The sequence below is a fragment of the Vombatus ursinus genome, unplaced genomic scaffold (assembly GCF_900497805.2).
Source record: "Vombatus ursinus unplaced genomic scaffold, bare-nosed wombat genome assembly UNPS02014935.1, whole genome shotgun sequence".
Lineage (NCBI taxonomy): Eukaryota > Metazoa > Chordata > Mammalia > Diprotodontia > Vombatidae > Vombatus > Vombatus ursinus.
Window position 1 is genome coordinate 1,987,781 of NW_020954713.1, and position 17,409 is coordinate 2,005,189.

The 17,409-nt window shown below is 53.1% G+C and overlaps 1 protein-coding gene across 3 annotated transcripts in view; it reads right to left on the reverse strand.

Annotated features, from left to right (window-relative positions):
- Positions 1 to 237: 237 nt before the first annotated feature.
- CAMSAP3 (calmodulin regulated spectrin associated protein family member 3) overlaps positions 238 to 17,409 on the reverse strand; it is a 20,479-nt gene continuing 3,307 nt past the window's right edge. The window contains exons 2-18 of one of the 3 annotated variants that reach the window (XM_027844178.1): positions 11,904 to 12,157; positions 11,681 to 11,803; positions 11,406 to 11,492; positions 10,465 to 10,512; positions 10,025 to 10,163; positions 9,115 to 9,254; positions 8,451 to 8,544; positions 7,933 to 7,987; positions 7,637 to 7,710; positions 7,448 to 7,517; positions 5,272 to 6,832; positions 5,053 to 5,192; positions 3,262 to 3,518; positions 3,062 to 3,161; positions 1,838 to 1,950; positions 1,399 to 1,517; positions 238 to 1,197 (exon numbers count right to left, since the gene is read on the reverse strand). In XM_027844178.1, the coding sequence (XP_027699979.1) occupies positions 895 to 1,197; positions 1,399 to 1,517; positions 1,838 to 1,950; positions 3,062 to 3,161; positions 3,262 to 3,518; positions 5,053 to 5,192; positions 5,272 to 6,832; positions 7,448 to 7,517; positions 7,637 to 7,710; positions 7,933 to 7,987; positions 8,451 to 8,544; positions 9,115 to 9,254; positions 10,025 to 10,163; positions 10,465 to 10,512; positions 11,406 to 11,492; positions 11,681 to 11,803; positions 11,904 to 12,157 (3,677 nt within the window). In that variant the 3' untranslated portion in view covers positions 238 to 894. The remainder of the gene's footprint in view (positions 1,198 to 1,398; positions 1,518 to 1,837; positions 1,951 to 3,061; positions 3,162 to 3,261; positions 3,519 to 5,052; positions 5,193 to 5,271; positions 6,833 to 7,447; positions 7,518 to 7,636; positions 7,711 to 7,932; positions 7,988 to 8,450; positions 8,545 to 9,114; positions 9,255 to 10,024; positions 10,164 to 10,464; positions 10,513 to 11,405; positions 11,493 to 11,680; positions 11,804 to 11,903; positions 12,158 to 17,409) is intronic. The other 2 variants (XM_027844179.1, XM_027844180.1) reach the window with 2 other exon arrangements.

Here is a 17,409-nt window from a genome sequence, read left to right on the forward strand (position 1 = left end):
GAAGGAAGAGCTGGGAGAAACAAGGAAAGGAAATTCTGGCTCAATATAGGGAAAAATTTAGGAATAAGCTACTGTGGAAATACTGGAGGTTCCCCATAGTTGGGAGTCTTAGTGTGGAGGACAGAGGGTTTCCTGTTTAGGGACTGATCTGGATGCTCTCTGAGCTTGGGAGCCCTGAGCCTGCACTCCGTCCCTCAGCTTCCAACCACCCCCTTCTAGAGGAAGGGGTTAAGAACATCTCTTTAAATTATTTTATTCAAGGTGAGGAGACAGACAGGGGCAGGGGGTTGTTGAGCTGAGCCCTGAGTCCCTGAAGCTCCCAGCTTCCCCCTCCCCACAGCAGGACACGACACAGAGATGAAGGGAAACCTTCCAGAGTCTTCTAGGGAAGAGACCTAGAGGCATGGGGAGTAAGGAAAGCAACCCCCAAAACCCCCTCCAAAAAAAAGGTCAAATGCAGGTCCAGGCCCCTTTGGAATCCAACCCCGGCTTAGGCCCAAATTTATAAACTGGCTTTCCAAAGGCTTGAAGATTGGGAGCCCCCCAACATTGGGGACCAAAATCTGTCCAGGCAAGAGGTGGCTGGGGTGGGGTGGGGGAGTAGGGAACAGAGACATTGCCTCCAAGAGGCACTGGGATAGAAGAAACATGCAGATGGGGAGGGGACTGAGGAGGGGGCCAGGGCAAGAGCTGAAACCCCCTTCCTGCCCTCAGTCTCCTAACCAGGGAGGGGAGAAGAGCCCAGGTTGGGATAGGGTGGTACAAGCACCCCTTCTCACCCCAGCAGAGGGCCTCCACCATCCCTCTAGAGAGCCGCCCTTGGGGACAGAAGGCCCCTGGCTGGCTCTGGGGCAGAGTTCAGGCCTTAAGAGTGCTAGGCAGGAAATGTCTGGCCTATTTAGGGGTGCTGGGCTTCTTTGGAGTACTGGGCTTCTTGGTCTGCCAGAAGTGGCCCTGGATGGTGATGGCGTCCACGCTCATTGACATGGTCTTGGCAGGAATCTGTGTGAAGCGTTTCCGGTCCGAGTTGTATTTGTAGATCCCCTCTACCATGGACTTGGTGATGGTGCGGGGGCCATAGCCAGCCAAGCGTGACATCTCTTCTGTCTCCCCAGAGAACGTGTACAGTGCCCGAAACTGGCAGCTTGAGTCCCGGAAGAGGATCAGGAAGTGGTTGGCTTTGCTCTTCTCAATTTCCTGGAATCGGGATAAGTTGTTAGGACAAGGCAGGTGGTGGGGGCAGGGGGGGGGGGGGAATCAGGGATATTGGAGCCTGATAAACAAGAGAATTGGAACCTTAGGAAGAGGAATGGGTTGAGGGAGAAGAAGAGTGGTGGCCTTAGAGCAGACTGGATGGAGATTTCTATAGGGATACCATGGGCCCAGCCCTGGCCTCACCTCCAGGATGCGGTTCTTGTGAGATTCATTGACCTTGCCAGCAAGGCAACAGTGGGCCAATGCATTGTGGATGATGTACTTGTTGGACTTGGCACTGGGCTCCTTGTACAGCTTGGGGCCTGGGGCATGAGGGGGAGAAGGAAGTTAGAATCAGGAAAAGAACACGAGCAGCTCAATCTCAGCTTTGTAAAATGCCAGCACAACAGCCCTGTGCGGCAAGTAGTATAACTACCTGACAGTATCCTTACTCTCATTCTACACACAAATAAACTGAGGTCAGATAAGTGTCTGAATCGGGATTCAAACCTAGGTCTCCTGATTCTGGGGGTCCAGTGGTTCTTTCCACTATAGCCTATAGCCAGAGGCTCCTAACCTGCCCCTATGGGCCCCGCATCCTTGCCACCATCCTGTCTCCATTCATTCTCAGTCAAGGCCTTACCTGTGTATTCTGGGACAGAGGCTGGTGATGAGGCAGTACTCCCATTTTCCCAGTCCCGATCTCGGTTACCCAAGAGGCGACTGGGAGACATCAGGCCTGATGGAGAAGGGGCCCTGAAGAAAAAGGAATGTTACTTTAGTGGGAAAAGGAAGTCTTCCAGATGCCTCTTACTCCTAGGGATCCTAGCACGTGGTCTCTTCTCTCATTTCCTTGATTCACAGAATCTCAGATTTAGAAGGAACCCTAGAGATCATCTTGTCCAACTGCCTACTTGATGGATAAACTCTATTGCATTCTCAACCAGTGTTCATTCAGCCTCTGCTTAAAGACCTCTTGTAATGGAAGTCCTTTGAATAGTTAGGAAGTTCTTACTTAGATTAAGCCTAAATCTGACTCTCAGCAACTTCCACCCTTTGCTTGTACTTCTACCCTCTGATGTCCCTACAATTATTCGAGGACCAAAATCCTTTCCCCACCAAGTTTTCTTTTCTGTAGGCTAAACACCTCTACCTTCTTCAAATAATCCTTGAAAAGTATAGTCATCAATTCAACCAAACAAACATTCATTAATTGCCTACTTCGTGCCAGACAGTAGGGATGCCAAGAGTATGTGCACATCTCCCTATTTCTTGTAAGTCCTCCAAGTTGACATCAACACATTAATCACTATCCTTTGGACCTGGAAATTCAACACTTGTGAATAATGTTAACTGTACTATTATCCAGTCCAGTGTTTCCATTTTGTCCTCAAGAATGGCATGAGATATTTTTGTCAAATATTTTGCTGAAATATGAGTACAGTATAGCACTCACATTTTCTGATCTATCAGTCTTGTCAAAGAAAATGGGGAAGGGGGGTCGTCTAGCATGATTTGTTCTTGATGAGCCCATGCTGATTCCTAGTGATCACTGCTTCTGTTTCTAAATGCTCATAAACCATCCCTTTAATAACCCATTCTAGAATTTTGCAAGTTTGCCCCAGTTGTAGTGGTACACAGGTCTGGTGTGAGAAAAACAAATCAGCATGAGCTTAGCTTGCCTGAGATTGAACTCTTTTGTCCATAAGGATGGTATCCGTCAGGAAGCTCTGCGCTAACCCAACCAGTGAACAGACCACCTATCCACTGAGATACACAGTCAAACTTGAAGCATATACATTGACAACCAGACACAATGACACACAGACTCAGATTGGGTAAGTGGGGGGGAGGGGCATAAATTTACCTGGATGTAGGCCTTTTTACCCCAAGGTTGTTGGAAGAATCATTGGCCACAGTGGAAAGGGACAGGGTGGACTGGGAGTAAACTTTGCTAAGCCGGGACCCTGGTAGGGAGAAATAGGAAATATAATCCTCAATCCTATTTTCTTCCCTTGGCAACTCCCCCCTCAACCATCACCAGCTCTACCCCATGCTCCCCCTTACCCAAGAGACCTCGGGGACTGCGGCCTAGAGCTGAGTCATCACAGCAGCCAGATCGAGGTCGAGGGGGCCGACGGGCACCCCCTCTTCCAGGCCCGCCCCCTGCCCCTCGAGGTCGTAGTACTTTGTCCAGGTCATCCATCAACTTTAGCTGTGCCCGCCTCTCATATTCTTGTCGGGTAAAGTCCCCTCTCCGGGCTGGGCCCTCCTCTTCCAGGCTGGCCCCAGCTCCAACTCGGGCCCTCTCCTCCTGGGCCAACCTGAGGGAGAACATAAAGAGGTCCAGAGCAGGAAATGAGAGGTGAGCATAAAGAATGGACCTATCTTTGGTGAGCTTTGGAAATGGCCAGTGTGTATGTCAAACTAAATGATTCTAATTTAGGAAGGGTGACCCAGGAAATCTGTCCCATCTATGCCCCCTTTGAGGAGCAGGGGGTCTAAAATTACCATTGTGGGCAAAGCACCCCTAAACCCACCAGACCATGAAAGGGATTACAGATTGGCTACAAGGGAGCTACGAATATGTAGAATGGGCCAATGAGCTTGATCCAGTGCGCCCCAGGAAGGCCAATCCCCCGACAGATTTGACAGGGTCTGGGGATGATCAAAGGATCATAAGATTAAAGCTGAGAAGAATCTTACAGGTCAGTCATATAGCAGGAAAGGACCTCAGGGCCCATTTATCTAGCTTATAATAATAGCCAATAGTAACAATAACTAGCATTTATATGCTATATATATATATATATATCCTATATATTACTATGTGCCAGGCACTGTGCTAAACACTTTACAAATATCTCATTGATCTTCACAACCATCCTGGGAGGTAGGTGCTATTATCATCCCCATTTGAGAGGTGAGGAAACTGAGGCAGACAAAGGACATGTGACTTGTCCAGGGTCACAAAGTTATAGAGTTATCTGAGGCCGGTTTTGAGCTCAGGTCTTTCTGACTCTGGACCACCACTTAGCCACTTAGCTGTCCCCACAAACAAGGATACCTCTACAACATAGCTTAAAAGTGGTCATCTTGACTCTACTTGAAAACTGTACCACTAATTAGGAAGTTTTTCCTATCTCCTGGTCTAACTCAGCCATTTTACGTATGAGAAAACTGAGGCTCAGAATAGTTGTGATTTACCCAACGTCCCACAGGCATTTAAGAATCAGAGCCAGGATTTTAATCCAGGTCTCCAAATCTAGGGTTCTTGTCAGTCATTGAGAGATGAGGGTTCACAGTTGGGCTCCCTGCCTCCATGGAAGCCAGATGCTCCAGGCAAGGGAGAATTATGAGAAGCCAAACTAGGCATTGGAACCTGGCTACACAGAATAGCTTAGAAAGTTGAGAGTCACCTCATCTCATGAGACTGGGCAGATTTCTTTAGTGTATCCATCTAGCCCCTTCTCCTGGGTATGTTATTTCTGAAATTGTATCCTGATCTTTTTTTTAATAAGCCCTGGAAAATGGACTTATGGGGTCCAGAGGATGGGAAGACAGATTTTAGAAATAAACAAGAGATGTAAAAGGGCAGAAAAGCAGAGAAGGGACACGAGGGACTGGTGACAGCAAACTTCTGAGCCCAAGGACCCAGTCAAGCTCAGAGAGGGCCCAGGAGGCAAAATGAGTCCTCAAGTGGGAGCTTAGGAATCAGAGAAATGACAACAAGGGAGAGAGGAAGGCCCCAGGGCCAGTGGCAAAGTCAGGAAACTAACTAGGTTCCTTGCAGCCCAGGGAGGATTCCTCTCCAGAGCAGGGCTAGGAGATGGGGGAGTGACCCCAGTCAAGGCTCACCGGGCAGCTTCCTCCTTCTTCTGCTCCTTCTCCACCTCTAGCCACTGTTTCCGCCTCCGTGCCTCATCTGCCCGCCGCTGCTGCCGCTCTAGCAGGCTAGCCCGTTTCTGTGCCATCTCATCTTCTGGCTTCTCTTCATCCTGTAGAAAACATGCATCCTTCTTTCCAACTGCTCTTACCCTGGTCCAGGCACCATCCCTGAGCTCCCTTCCATCTCACCTTGTAGAAGAAACCCAGGCCAGTCCGCGACTCTCCATTCACAGCCTCCTCCAGGGAGTCTTCCCCTCCAGGGGGGCTCCCATCCCCATCACTGTCCAGGCTCCCCAGTGGGATCTCAATGAGCCCTGGCCGGCCAGATGGGGTGGCAGCCCCTCCTAGGGGCTCAGCAGGTACCTCTCCTGGCTTGGGTCCAGGCTCAGGCTTTGAAGGGCCAGAGCCAGGGCCAGGCTGATCCTCATCAAAGAGGATGGATGAACGGGTCTGGACGGGCACCTGGGATGGTGAAAACTTGCGCAGGTGGGGAAGGGTGTCCACATCATGCGGTGGAGTCAGTACCCGAGTCAAGGGTGCCAGCCGCAGCTCTGCAGGCCGGGCATGTTTGGGGCTACGGGGAGCCGGGGTCGAAGCAGGGACGGAGGCTCGGCGTGGCGGCGGCTGGGGCGATCGAGGGGGTGGGGCACGGCGAGCAAGGGCTGGGGAGGGAGCCCGGGGCCCGGCAGGACCAGGAATGATCCAAGCAGCGGCAGGTGGGCCAGGCCCAGGGTGCTCGGGCTCCCGCAGAAGTCGCTGCTGCTGGTCTGTGAGCCGCTGCATATCCCGCTGCAAAGAGCTCAGGGCTGCACTCAGCTTACTGACCGCCCGGTTATAGTCCCCCAGGCCCTCATCTGAAAGCCGGCCAGACCCCACCTCCGGGGAAAAGGTCACCATCTTGGGTCTTTCGGAAGGCTCTCCGTGGCCCTCACCATCGGGCCTCTCCCCAGGCCCTGAGCCTGGGGCACTTTCAGCCGCTTGTGCACCAGAGCCACTGTCCCCATCAACACCGTCCCCATAACTCTCACCGCCAGCCTCTCGCCTCTGCACCTGCAGGAAGGCGCTCTTGCCCAGCCGCTGCCGGTGCTTGGCAAAGATGGCCTCAATGCGCCGTTTCTGAGCCTCAATAGCTCGACGTTTTTCCTCCAGCCTCGCCCCCAGCTCACTCATCTCTGAGCTCAGGGCCTCTGGAGGGGCCTCAGGAGGGCCCCCTGCCCCAGCCTCCTCCCCAACCCGACCTTCTGGCTTCACCAGCTGCTTTTTCCTTTCTGCAAAGCTTGTCATACGCACTTCAGACTGGGTAGGTGTTACTGGGGGCCCCTCAGGTGGGACTGGTTTAGAGGCCTCTCCAGGTGGGTAGGGTGAAGCCAAGGGTGGTTTTGAGGCTTTGGGGGCCCCCTCAAGATGGGGGTAGTAAGCAAGAGGTTTCGAGGTCTCAGATGGGTAGGATGAAGACAGGGTAGGTTTTGAGGGTCCCTCGGGGGAATGGAGATAGAAGCCGCCATCAGCAGCACCATCTGGGAGCAGGCGGGGCTCAGCGCTATGGATGATCTGCAGGGCTTCTTCTATGGTGGGGAGGTCTCCAGGCTCCGGGGCTGGCTCTGGAGGAGGCTGCGACGCTGAAACCCTTGGGGGACCCAGGCTATCGGAACTGGCAGAGCGTAACAGTACTGGGTCACCCATGACCACGTCCACGTCGCTGTCCAGGCCAAAGGGAGTGCTGAAGGATACAGCCTGGGACAGGGGGCGGCTGGGGGGGGGCCAGATGGGGGCTAAGACTCCAGCCTTGAACCCCTGGCCCACCCCACAGCCCCCCAGTCACTCCCTCTCCAATGTTTGACTCTGGCCCTTGGGCCAGGGGACCTCCCCTAACCCTACTCTCAGAGGTTCTCAGGACTCAGCAGGAGGCCTGAAGCCTACACCTATCCTTTGAGTGCTGGGCCAGAGCTCCCAGACAGAGCTACGAGAGCACCAGAAACTGACCAAGAGATGGGCATGAAACACTACCGGACCCTCAAGAGAGTCAGCACAATCAGGGGCAGGGGTAGCTAAGGAGTCCACAAACATGGGACAGAATGAGGCCTTGCCACAATCAGTAGACTTTCCAAAAGGCCCATTATTTATTAAGACCAGGTGACTATCATTACAGTCTGGTCGTATACAGACTGGTGGGAAACTGGTCACTACTGAGGGACCTGACAGCCCATTGACCACCAGCAGATGGAGAAGGAACATTGGGGCCCTAGAGAGTAAAGGACAACGGGCTAAAGAAACTAGGCACCTGACCTCTGTTCCTCCACGCCCTCTCCCCTCCGGGCCTAAGCTGCCACCCAACCCGACCCCACCCCAGGCCCTGACTCCTCACCTGAGTTGCCGGTTCCATGCCTTCCCAAAAGCCTCTATGTGGGTCATGGAGGGCGATGACTGCAAGGAACCTGTGGGGAGTCAGAGGTCAGCTCCAGCTACTTCATTGGGACTGAGGGACAATGTGGGAGGGGCAGAGGAACAGAAGGCAGGTTGACCCCTCTCCTCCCACCCCCACCTAGCTCCTCACCTGATGAGCTACGGAGGGGAGACTGCGGCCCCCCTGGAGACAGAAGTGGGTGCCGGAAATTGAAAACAGGGGAGCTGCAGGTGGGAAGGAAACACAATCAACCCATGGCTTGCTGCATCCCTGCTCCCACCATCCCCCAAACCTAGAGCAACAGGACCTGTGGGCCCTGCCCCAAGCCTCCAAGGGGAATTCGGTGGCTGAGGGGGAGGGGAACAGAACAGGGGGCAGGACAAGGAGGAGGGAAGGGATGGAGCTGAGGAGTCACCGGAGGACCTGGCGTGGGGAGGAGGCCGTACCTGGCTCCACTGCCGCTCGGTGGGGCAGAGGCTTCACTGACCCCAGGAGAGGAACCTGAGGGAGATGCGAAGGGACTGTGGGGCCACAGCCCAGAGAGGACAACCAGCCCCAGCCTAAGCCCTGGCCTCCCTCTACGCAGCACTCCCACACAGTTCACCCTCCCCGCTCAGATGCCTCAGTTCCCTGGCCTCACCTAGCAGCAACAACAGCCAGCTTTTATGTAGTACTTAAAGGTTTGCAAAGAGCTTCATTTTTTCCTCCCAACAACCCTGAGAAGTAGGTGCTATTATTATCATCCCCATTTTACAAATGGGGAAACTGAGGCAGGGAGCTTCAGTAACTTGCCCAGGGGTCACACAGCTAGGGGGTATCTGGGACAGGATTTGAATTCAGGTCTTCCTGACTCCAGGTCCAACATTGTAGCCACTGGGCCACCCGGCTACATCGGAGCAGCTCTCGAGGCACTCTCCTACCTCCCCACTCTGCTTCTGTGTCCCTGTCCCCACTCCAGCCTCACCTCGCCCATCTGGGAGCTCCTTGGGCCTCACAAAGTCTGGCTTCAACACTTCAAAGCACAGAAACAGCTCGGCCAGCAGCACAGCCACATTAGTCTAGGGACCGAGAGACACAGAAGTCAAGAATTGGAAGGGGCAACGAAAATCCCCTCCACAACAAGGTGATCGTGAGAAACTCCCGTGACAGGGAGCTCACTACCTCCCAAGGCAACCCGTTCCTCCATTAAGGAGGGCTCTTGTTCCTACCAAGTTGTTCCTTCCGAGTCTCAATGAGCCCCTCTACAGTTTCCTCCCTTTCCTCCCAGTTCTGACTTTCGAGGGCCAGGTATAACAAGACCAAGTCTTTTTTGAGCCCTTCAGTACTGAAGCCAGCTCTCATGTCCGTCCTCCCCTCCCCTCACCAGCCACCTCAGCTCCAGGATAACTATCTCCAGCTCCATCGACCTCATGTGACATGATCTCCAAGCCCGTACATCCTGGTGGCCTTCCTCTGGATGTTCTTGGGGTGGGGATAGGCAGGGAGAGACAGGCTGAGGGGGAGGGGTCATGATGCTGCTGTTTCTGTCCCTCTGTGGCTCCCCCAGGGACCCAGGAATCCTTATCCCTCTTCCCCGGGGCCCCAGCTTAGCCTTCAGGGCTCCCGTGGGGTCCTGGACACCCGGTCACCTTGAGGAGGGGGGGCACATAGAGCAAGTCCTCCAGAGCCAAGGGACAGCCCCCTGGCAAGCGGGCAGCACAGAAGTCCTGGACCAGTTGCAGGTTGTATAGACTGTCTGCCACAGACATGGTGTCCTTCAGGCATACGTCTGTGGAAAGATAGGGAGGAGCACCTGATTGCCAGGATACCTGGGACACAGGGCTCAGATGAAGAGTTCGCCTTCTGTCCCCCGCCCCCAGCTCCTGCCAACAGGATACCTGGGACACGGGGCTCAGATGAAGAGTTCGCCTTCTGTCCCCCGCCCCCAGCTCCTGCCAAAGAGCCTTCTATTTAGCCAGTGTCTGTTCATTCTCTCTGTCTGTCTGTCTGTCTGTCTGTCTGTCTTTATATAGATATGTGTGTATGTGTGTGTATGTATACACACAGACACACACACACACAGACACAAACATACAGACACACACACACATTGTCTCCCCAATAGAATGTAAGCTTCTCGAGGCCAGGGATTATTAATTTTTTTCTTGGTATTTCTAGCACTATGCCTGGCACATAGGAGGTACTTTTGTTCAATTGTTTCAGTTGCGGCCGACTCTTTGTGACCCCATTTGGGGTTTTCCTGGCAAAGATACTGGAGTGGTTTGCCATTTCCTTCTCCAGCTCATTTGACAGATAAGGAAATTGAGGCAAACAGGGTAGAGTGACTTGCCCGGAGTCACACAGCTACTAAGTGTCTGAGCCCAGATTGGAACTCAGGAAGATGAGTCTTCCCAACTCCAAGCCCAGTGCTCTATCCACTGCACCACTTAGCTGCCCCGAGGAGGTGCTTAATAAATCCTTGCCGATTGATTGGGTTCTGAGGTTGGCCTGGGCCCCCTCCCAACCCTGAGCCCAAGGCATGGAGCCCCGCCCACTTACCCTCAAGTCTCAGCAGCTGGGGGCAGTAGCAGTGGATGATGGCAGCTAGGGCAGCCCCACTGGCCAGGTCCTGGAGACCCGACACTACGGGAAAACAGGGGGCCCTGCGGGCCACGGCCCGGTCCTTTCGGTACCGGATCTGTGGGGTAAAAGGAAGAGGTCAGAGGTCAGTGGTCACACATGGGCCGGAGCCAGAGAGCATGCAGCCGGTGCAGGGAGGCCAGGTGCGTGAGTCCTTGAGGCTCTGGGGTGGAGGGAGCAACATGCAGCAGAAAGGGGGACTGAGGGGCCCCGAGAGCGAGAAAGAGCGAGCGCAGAGCAGGAGGGGCCCTCAAGCTCTGGATGGCTGGGGGCAGCCGGCCCAGCCTGGCCTGGTGGGGAACAAGAACAGTGACCGGGGGAGCAAAAAGCAGGAAGGACAGAGGTTGGAGATACGTTACCACAGGGGGTTTGCTCCCTGACTCCTTCAAACAGAAGGCAACGGCGTGCTGAGGGGGCGGAGAGGAGGGGGCGTCAGCGCGGGGGGCCGCAGCGGGACACAGGCTCCAGGCCGGGGGGGGGGGCGTGGGGGTACCCTGACCTCATCCTGTCTGAACTGAGGGCTCCCCCACCCCCAAACCAACCCTACGCCCTGGGACAACCTTGAGGGTTATTATCAGATCACCATGGTCATTCCTAGGAGGGGAGCCCCATTCCTTAATCTGCCTTTGGGTTTTCTGGCCTCTCCCCCTCTTCTCTGGGGTTCCCTCAGCCCCCGGCTCAGACCTTAGAGACAAGTAAGAGGCTTGTCCTCCGGTCAGCCCTGAGCCATTTGCAAGGTCTGGGCCTCCGTGAGACCTGCTGACCCCCCCCCCCCCAGCTCTGGCACCTTGGGGTGGAGACAGAGGGAGCCCAGGAGAAGCAGGCAGGGCAGCAAGAACATGCAGCAGGACACCTCCCCCAAGGGGCCCTCAGGGCTGCAGAGGCCAATAAGAACAGAGGATCTGAGACACCCTGACTTCTTTCTTAGGGGATGTTTCCAGTTCTCCCTACCCCAATCCCCCCTAGAGGATGCTCCCCTTCTGCCTTCCCCAGGGCCGCAGATCCTCTGTTCACAGGTCAGGGTGCAGGGACAGAATGGAGCTGGGGGCCAGGCGCACCCACTTACGGGAACGAGCTTCCAGTACCAGCGGGTGGGACACTGAGGCGCAGAGAGGGGCAGAGAGGAGGAGAATGCGGCAGTGCAGGGACAGAGACAGAGAGATACAGAGAAAGTCACACCCCAGCCCTGCCTTGCCCTAGCCCCAAAGAGGAGGCAGAGGGACAGCCTGGCCCCAGGACATCGGGGTACAGGCTCCCCAGGCCCCACCCACCTAGTCCCACCCCACCTGCCAGGCCTCACCGAGGGCTGGGCAGCACTGTCCGCTGGGGGCACGGGGGTTCTCTGAGCTGCCTCTCGCTCTGTCATCTCCTGCAGTCGCCGCATGGTCTGGGAGGGGCAAGAAAGGTCAGTGAGAGGGTCAGCGAGAGGCCTTGCTTCTAAGGAGGATCTTTTAGGGCCTGGGAGGATCAGCGAGGGACCCTCAGACCTCAGTTCTGGCTGGGATCACCGCAGCAGGCTCTCCAAGTCACTGCAGTAATCCCCCTGTCCCCATTCTCACAGCCTCCTCCACCTACCGAGTCCACCCAGAGAAGGAGCTTGTGTTCCCAGCTGCCCGGGGCTGCAGGGACAGGCAGGGACGCAGTCCACTCTGAGGCAAAGGCTGTCATGAGGGCATCGATCACGGCCAAGTGGGCACCCTGCAGAAAAGAGAGACCGATGGGGCGTCGGGAAGAAGCAGCTGCTGCCCCCTCCCAGCGGCTCACAGGACGTGCCGAGGGGGAGCATTCAGAGCCTCACCATCAGGATGGGCTGGTGGCGCAGGTCAGCCTCCCGCACGGGCCGATCGGGCAGCGCTGGGGTCAGATCCCGGCGGGCCAACATCGTTAAGAGGGCAGCAGGGCCGGGCGGAGCCTCTAGCTGGGGCAGTGCGAGCCGCCAGGCCCGGCAGTACAGCTCGGCCGAGAGAAGCAGCCGCGTCACCGGAGGCTTCACGTGCTCCTGGGCGTACTGGTCTGTGTAGAAAGGCTCCCACAGCTCCGGAGGCACATGCTCTGCAGGAAGAGACAATCTGTGACCGTGGCCTTGACCCAGAACCTCCTCTCCTGCCCCATGCACAGGGGGCTCCTCAGAGGCCTGCCCAGCGGCAAGGTCATTCTTGGAGGGCTTCCCGGAGAGGGAATCCAGAGATGAGAATTCCCAAGGAGAGGACAGGAAGGACGAGGGTTGCAAGCTGAGCCGAGGTGTGGTAGGAGAAGACGGGGCAGGAAGCAAGGAGAGGTTTCCCCAGCCTCTGAGGTCTCACTCCTTTGCTATCTGGGCCAAACCCAAGCCAGGGCACTGAAGTTGCTCTGAGCAGGGAAGGGGGAAGTAGAAGAAGGAGCCCAGAAGGACGACAGGTAGAGGGTTTGGTTATGGGGCTGTTGCAATAATTAACCACCCTGGCAGAGGTGGACGAGGTCTGGACTCAAGAGGAGGCTGGAGGTGGGGGAGGGGGGAGTAGAGAAAGCCTTGAATTGACTAGTATATGTGTATGCGTATACATATATGTGTATGTATATGCACACGCACACGCACACACACATACATATAAAACTACATAGCTCTACCATATAACCTTAGGGAAACCACTTGCCCTCCTCAGCCTCTTTCCCCTCCCTCGAAGGGCTGTTGCAAGAATCAAATGAGATCCTGGCCCCCTACTGCTCCTTACGCCGTATCAGAGTCTGGATTTGAACTCAGATCTTACCCATTGGGAGAAGTAGTCTCTTAACTGCTGTCTGCCTCAGTTTCCTCATCTGTAAAATTAATACTAGCACCTACCACCCAGGGTTGTCGTGAGGATCAAATGTGCACATATCCATGCCCACTGTTGTTATTATTGATATTATTACTATTCCTGGCAAAAGACAAAGCCCAAATTCTTCAAAGCCTCATTCATATAGCCTGGGATCATCTCAGCCCTCCAGGCTTAGCTGCTGCTTGCTAAGCCTGTCACTGGAAAGGAATCCCTGCTTCAACATCTGCTCATTCATTCAACATGGACAGTGGGGAGAGGTTGGATTTGGAATCGGGAAGACCTGGGTTCAAATCCAGACCCTGATACTTACTAGCTATGTGAACTGGGGTTAAGTTTCCTCTTCTGTTAAAACAGGGATTGGGGGCAGCTAAATGGCACAGTGGATAGAGCTCTGACCTTGGATTCAGGAGGACCTGAGTTCAAATCCAACCTCAAACACTTGACACTAACTAGCTGTGTGACCCTGGGCAAGTCACTTAACTCCAATCACCTAAGCAAAAAAAACAAAACAAAACAAAACAGGGGTGGAAATAACTTTCCCCATAAAGTTAGGCTGCATGAATTCAAGCATGTCCCCTTGCCCTCGCTTCACCTCTGTCTGCCTCAGCTTCTTCATCTATGAAATAAGGGAAATACTACTCCAGCCTCAAAAGGTAGTTATGAAGGATATGCTTTGGAAAGCCCTGTAAAAGTGTGGATTATTATTCATACAACAAATACTGACTGTGTATATGCAGAACACCTCACTCAGAGCCAAGGAAGACACAGAGTTTGGATAAGAAATGGTTCCAGCCCTCATGGAGCTCCAAGGACTGGAGTGGGGAGAGAGTTGAGGCAGGGAGACCCCAGCAGGCATGAGGTGACAGGGGCCTGCCTAGACTGGTGGCAGTGTCAGAGGAGAGATATAGGAGAGATATCACAGAGGTCAAAGCCATGCAATTTGGCAACAGATTGGATGTAGGGGAGTGGCCTGAGTATGGAGCTGAGGATGGTGACCAAGAAGATGGTAGTGCCTTTGACAGTAATAAGGGGGGTGGGCAAGGTTTGGGGAGAAGATATCATTAACTCATGTTCAGTTTTGGACATGTTGAATTTAAGATGTCTTCCAAAGACCCGGTTCAACTTGATCACCCCCATGCTTGAAAACCTCCAGTGGCCCCCTAAATGACCTCCAGGATCCAATACAAAACCTCTGATTGGCTATTAAAGCCCTTAATAACCTGACCCGCTCCTACCTTTGCTGTCTTCTCTTGCCTCACAGCACATGCCTCCTCCCCCACCCCCTGCCACGTATTCTTTGATCAGTGACTGTGACTTCCCTGCTCCACCTCTTACAAGATGTTCCATCTCCCAGATCTGGGCACTTTCTCTGGCTGTGCCCCATGCTTCGGATTCGCTCCCTCCTCATCCCCACCTCCTGGCTTCCCTGGCTTCCTTCAAAGTCCCCAGCTAAAATCCCACCTTCGGTAAGAAGCCTTTCCCCACCCCACCCGCTAAGCCTGGTCCTGTCTGTACACAGCTGTTTGCATGTGAGCACCCTGAGGACAGGGACTGCCTTCTGCCTTTCTTCGTATCCCTAGCCCAGTGCCCTGCACAGAGTAGGTGCTTAATAAACGTCTGTTGACTTGACTTACTCCACACTCCACATAAACAGGACTGGATGACTGACCCCCTCCCCTGAACATACCCCAGTGTCTTTCTGCGTAATACTAGCTAACGTAAATAATAGTACTTGATGGGGCTGCTAGGTGGTGCAGTAGATAGGACACAGGCCCTGGAGTCAGGAGGACCTGAGTTCAAATCTGACCTCAGACACATGATACTCACTAGCTGTGTGACCTTGGGCAAGTCACTTAACCCCAACTGCCTTGGGGAAAAAAAAATAGTACTTTAAGGTCCATAAAGCACTTCCCATATGTTATCTTGCTTGATCCTCACAACAACCCTGAGAGGTAGGTGCCATTATTATTCCCATTTTATTTTATTTTTTTGCTTTTTGGTGAGGCAATCGGGGTTAAGTGATTTGCCCAGGGTCACACAGCTAGTAAGTGTCAAGTGTCTGGATTTGAACTCAGGTCCTCCTGACTCAAGATTGGAGCCTTATCCACTGCGCCACCTAGCTGCCCTGATATTATCCCCATTTTACAGATGAGGAAACTGAGGTAAAGAGAGGTTAAATGACTTGTCTAGGGTCACACAGGTAGTACGTATCTAAGGTATGATTTGAACTCAGGTCTTCCTGGCTCCAAGTTCAACCCTGTTATGACCTCAATGCTTCTAAGTCTTTGTTCAAACCATCCCCCTGGCTAAGGACTCTATCTACTCTGCCCTGCTCATCTCCAGCCGTTGAAGGCCCAGCTCAAATGCTACCTCCTTCATGCAGCTGTCTGGGGTTCCCCCCAAGTCAGGGGGCCTCCCTCCTTGACCTCAACTGAATTCAACAAGCATTTTACTGTCTACTATGGAAGATCAAATGAAAAAAGCAGGTCCTGCCCACAAGGAACTCATGTCCTGTCAAAGGGGGAAAAGCACACGCACAGACATGTTCTATTTTCTTGTTGTTGAAAGCTGAACTTATTCTCTTTCTCCCTAAGCCCTTCCCCCATCCAGGGCACCCCCATCCTCCCAGATCCCCAGGCTGCTAACCTTGGTCGTCCATGACTCCCCACTCTTCCTTGCCCTCCACAGCCCATCTATTGATTTCACCTTCATAACGTCTCATATGTGCTCCCCTCTCTCCTCTGACACTCTCACCACCTTGCTGCTGGCCCTGATCACCTCCAACCTGAATGACTGCAGTAGCCTACTGCTGGGTCTCCCTACTTCAAGCCTCTCTCCATTCCAATCCATCCTCCACTGGGCTGTCAGATTGGTCTCTCCAAAGTACAAGTTGATCACCTCACCACCTGCCCACCCACCCAATAAAGTCCAGTGGGTCCCTACTACCTCTGGGATCAAATGTAAGAACCTCAGACGTTTAACATCCTTCACAACCTGGGCCCTTCCTAACTTTCCGGTCTTCTTACATTTTACTCCCCTCCACAGACCCTCAGATCTAGCAAACTTGACCTCTCGCCATTCCTCATAGGCAATACTCCCATCTTCCAACTCTCTTCCTTTTCACTGACAATTCCTCTTGTCTAGAGTACTCTCCTCACTTCTGACTCCTAGCTTCCCCAGCTTCCGATAAGACAGATTAAATCCCACCTTTTACAAGATGTCTTTCCTAGTCCTATCACCCTGACCCCCCAGAGCCTTCCCCTCTATGACACTTTCAGTCTGCTCTGTAGATATCTTGTATGTACATGGTGATTTTTATGTGGTCTCCCCCATTAGGCTGTGAGCTCTTTGAGGGAAGGCACTGTTTTTCCTTTCTTTGTATCTCCAGAGCTTAGTAGACATAGTAGGTACTTTTAAGATGCTCATTGACAGGGGCAGCTAGGTGGCACAGTGGATAGAACTCCGGCCTTGGAGTCAGGAGAACCTGAGTTCAAATCTGACCTCAGACACCTGCCACTTACTAGCTGTGTGACCCTGAGCAAGTCACTTAACCCCAATTGCCTCACTAAAAAGGCAAAAACAAAATGAATGCTTAATTGACTTGACTTGTTGAATTGATTGTATCCAACCATGAATTAGACATTTGCATGTGTCTCTTAACCCCTGTAATGATGGCTAGCTTTATGTAGCACTTTAAGGCTTGCAAGATGCTTTACAAATATTATCTCATTTGAGCTTCAACAACAACCCTGGTAGATAGGTGTTATTATCATCTCCATTTTACAGATGAGGAAACTGAGGCGAAGGTTAAATGATTTGCCCAGGTTCACACAGTTACTGAGTATCTGAGGCTAGATTTAAATCTGTGAGAGCAGGAAGTGGCTTTCATTGGCACATCCTCACTGTCTGGCAGTATGCTGGGCACACAGTGGGTGCTTAATAAGTATTTGCTGATGGAACCGAGTTTACAGAGCTTTTTCATGTACCCCAAAGAGCCATCCAAATTCAAGCTTTTTAAAAGCACCTACTCTGTAACAGGCCCTGTGCTTGGTGCTAGAGATGCAAAAGGTCTGTGCTCTGGCCCCAGGCCTCAAGGAGTCTACGTTCTACTCAGAACAATAAACTGCTGATGGAGAGGAGGACACTGGAAACAGCGTTGGATCTTATACTCTGCCTCTCACATAAAAAGGGGAAGAAAATACCTGTTGTTTCTGCCTTCCAAACTTGTTTTGAGACACAAATGAGAACGTGTGTAAAGAGTTTTGGAAACCTCTAAGGTATACCTCTTAGGATAAGGATATCGCACCTAGTGGCTCAGTGGTTAGAGTGCCAGGCCTGGAATCAGGAAGACTCGTCGTCCTGAGTTCAAATCCAGCTTCAGACACTTACGAGCTGTGTGACCCTAGGCAAGTCACTAAACTCTGTTTGCCTCAGTTTCATCATCTGTCAAATAAGTTGAAGAAGGAAATGGCAAACCACTCCAGTATCTTTGCCAAGAAAACAGCA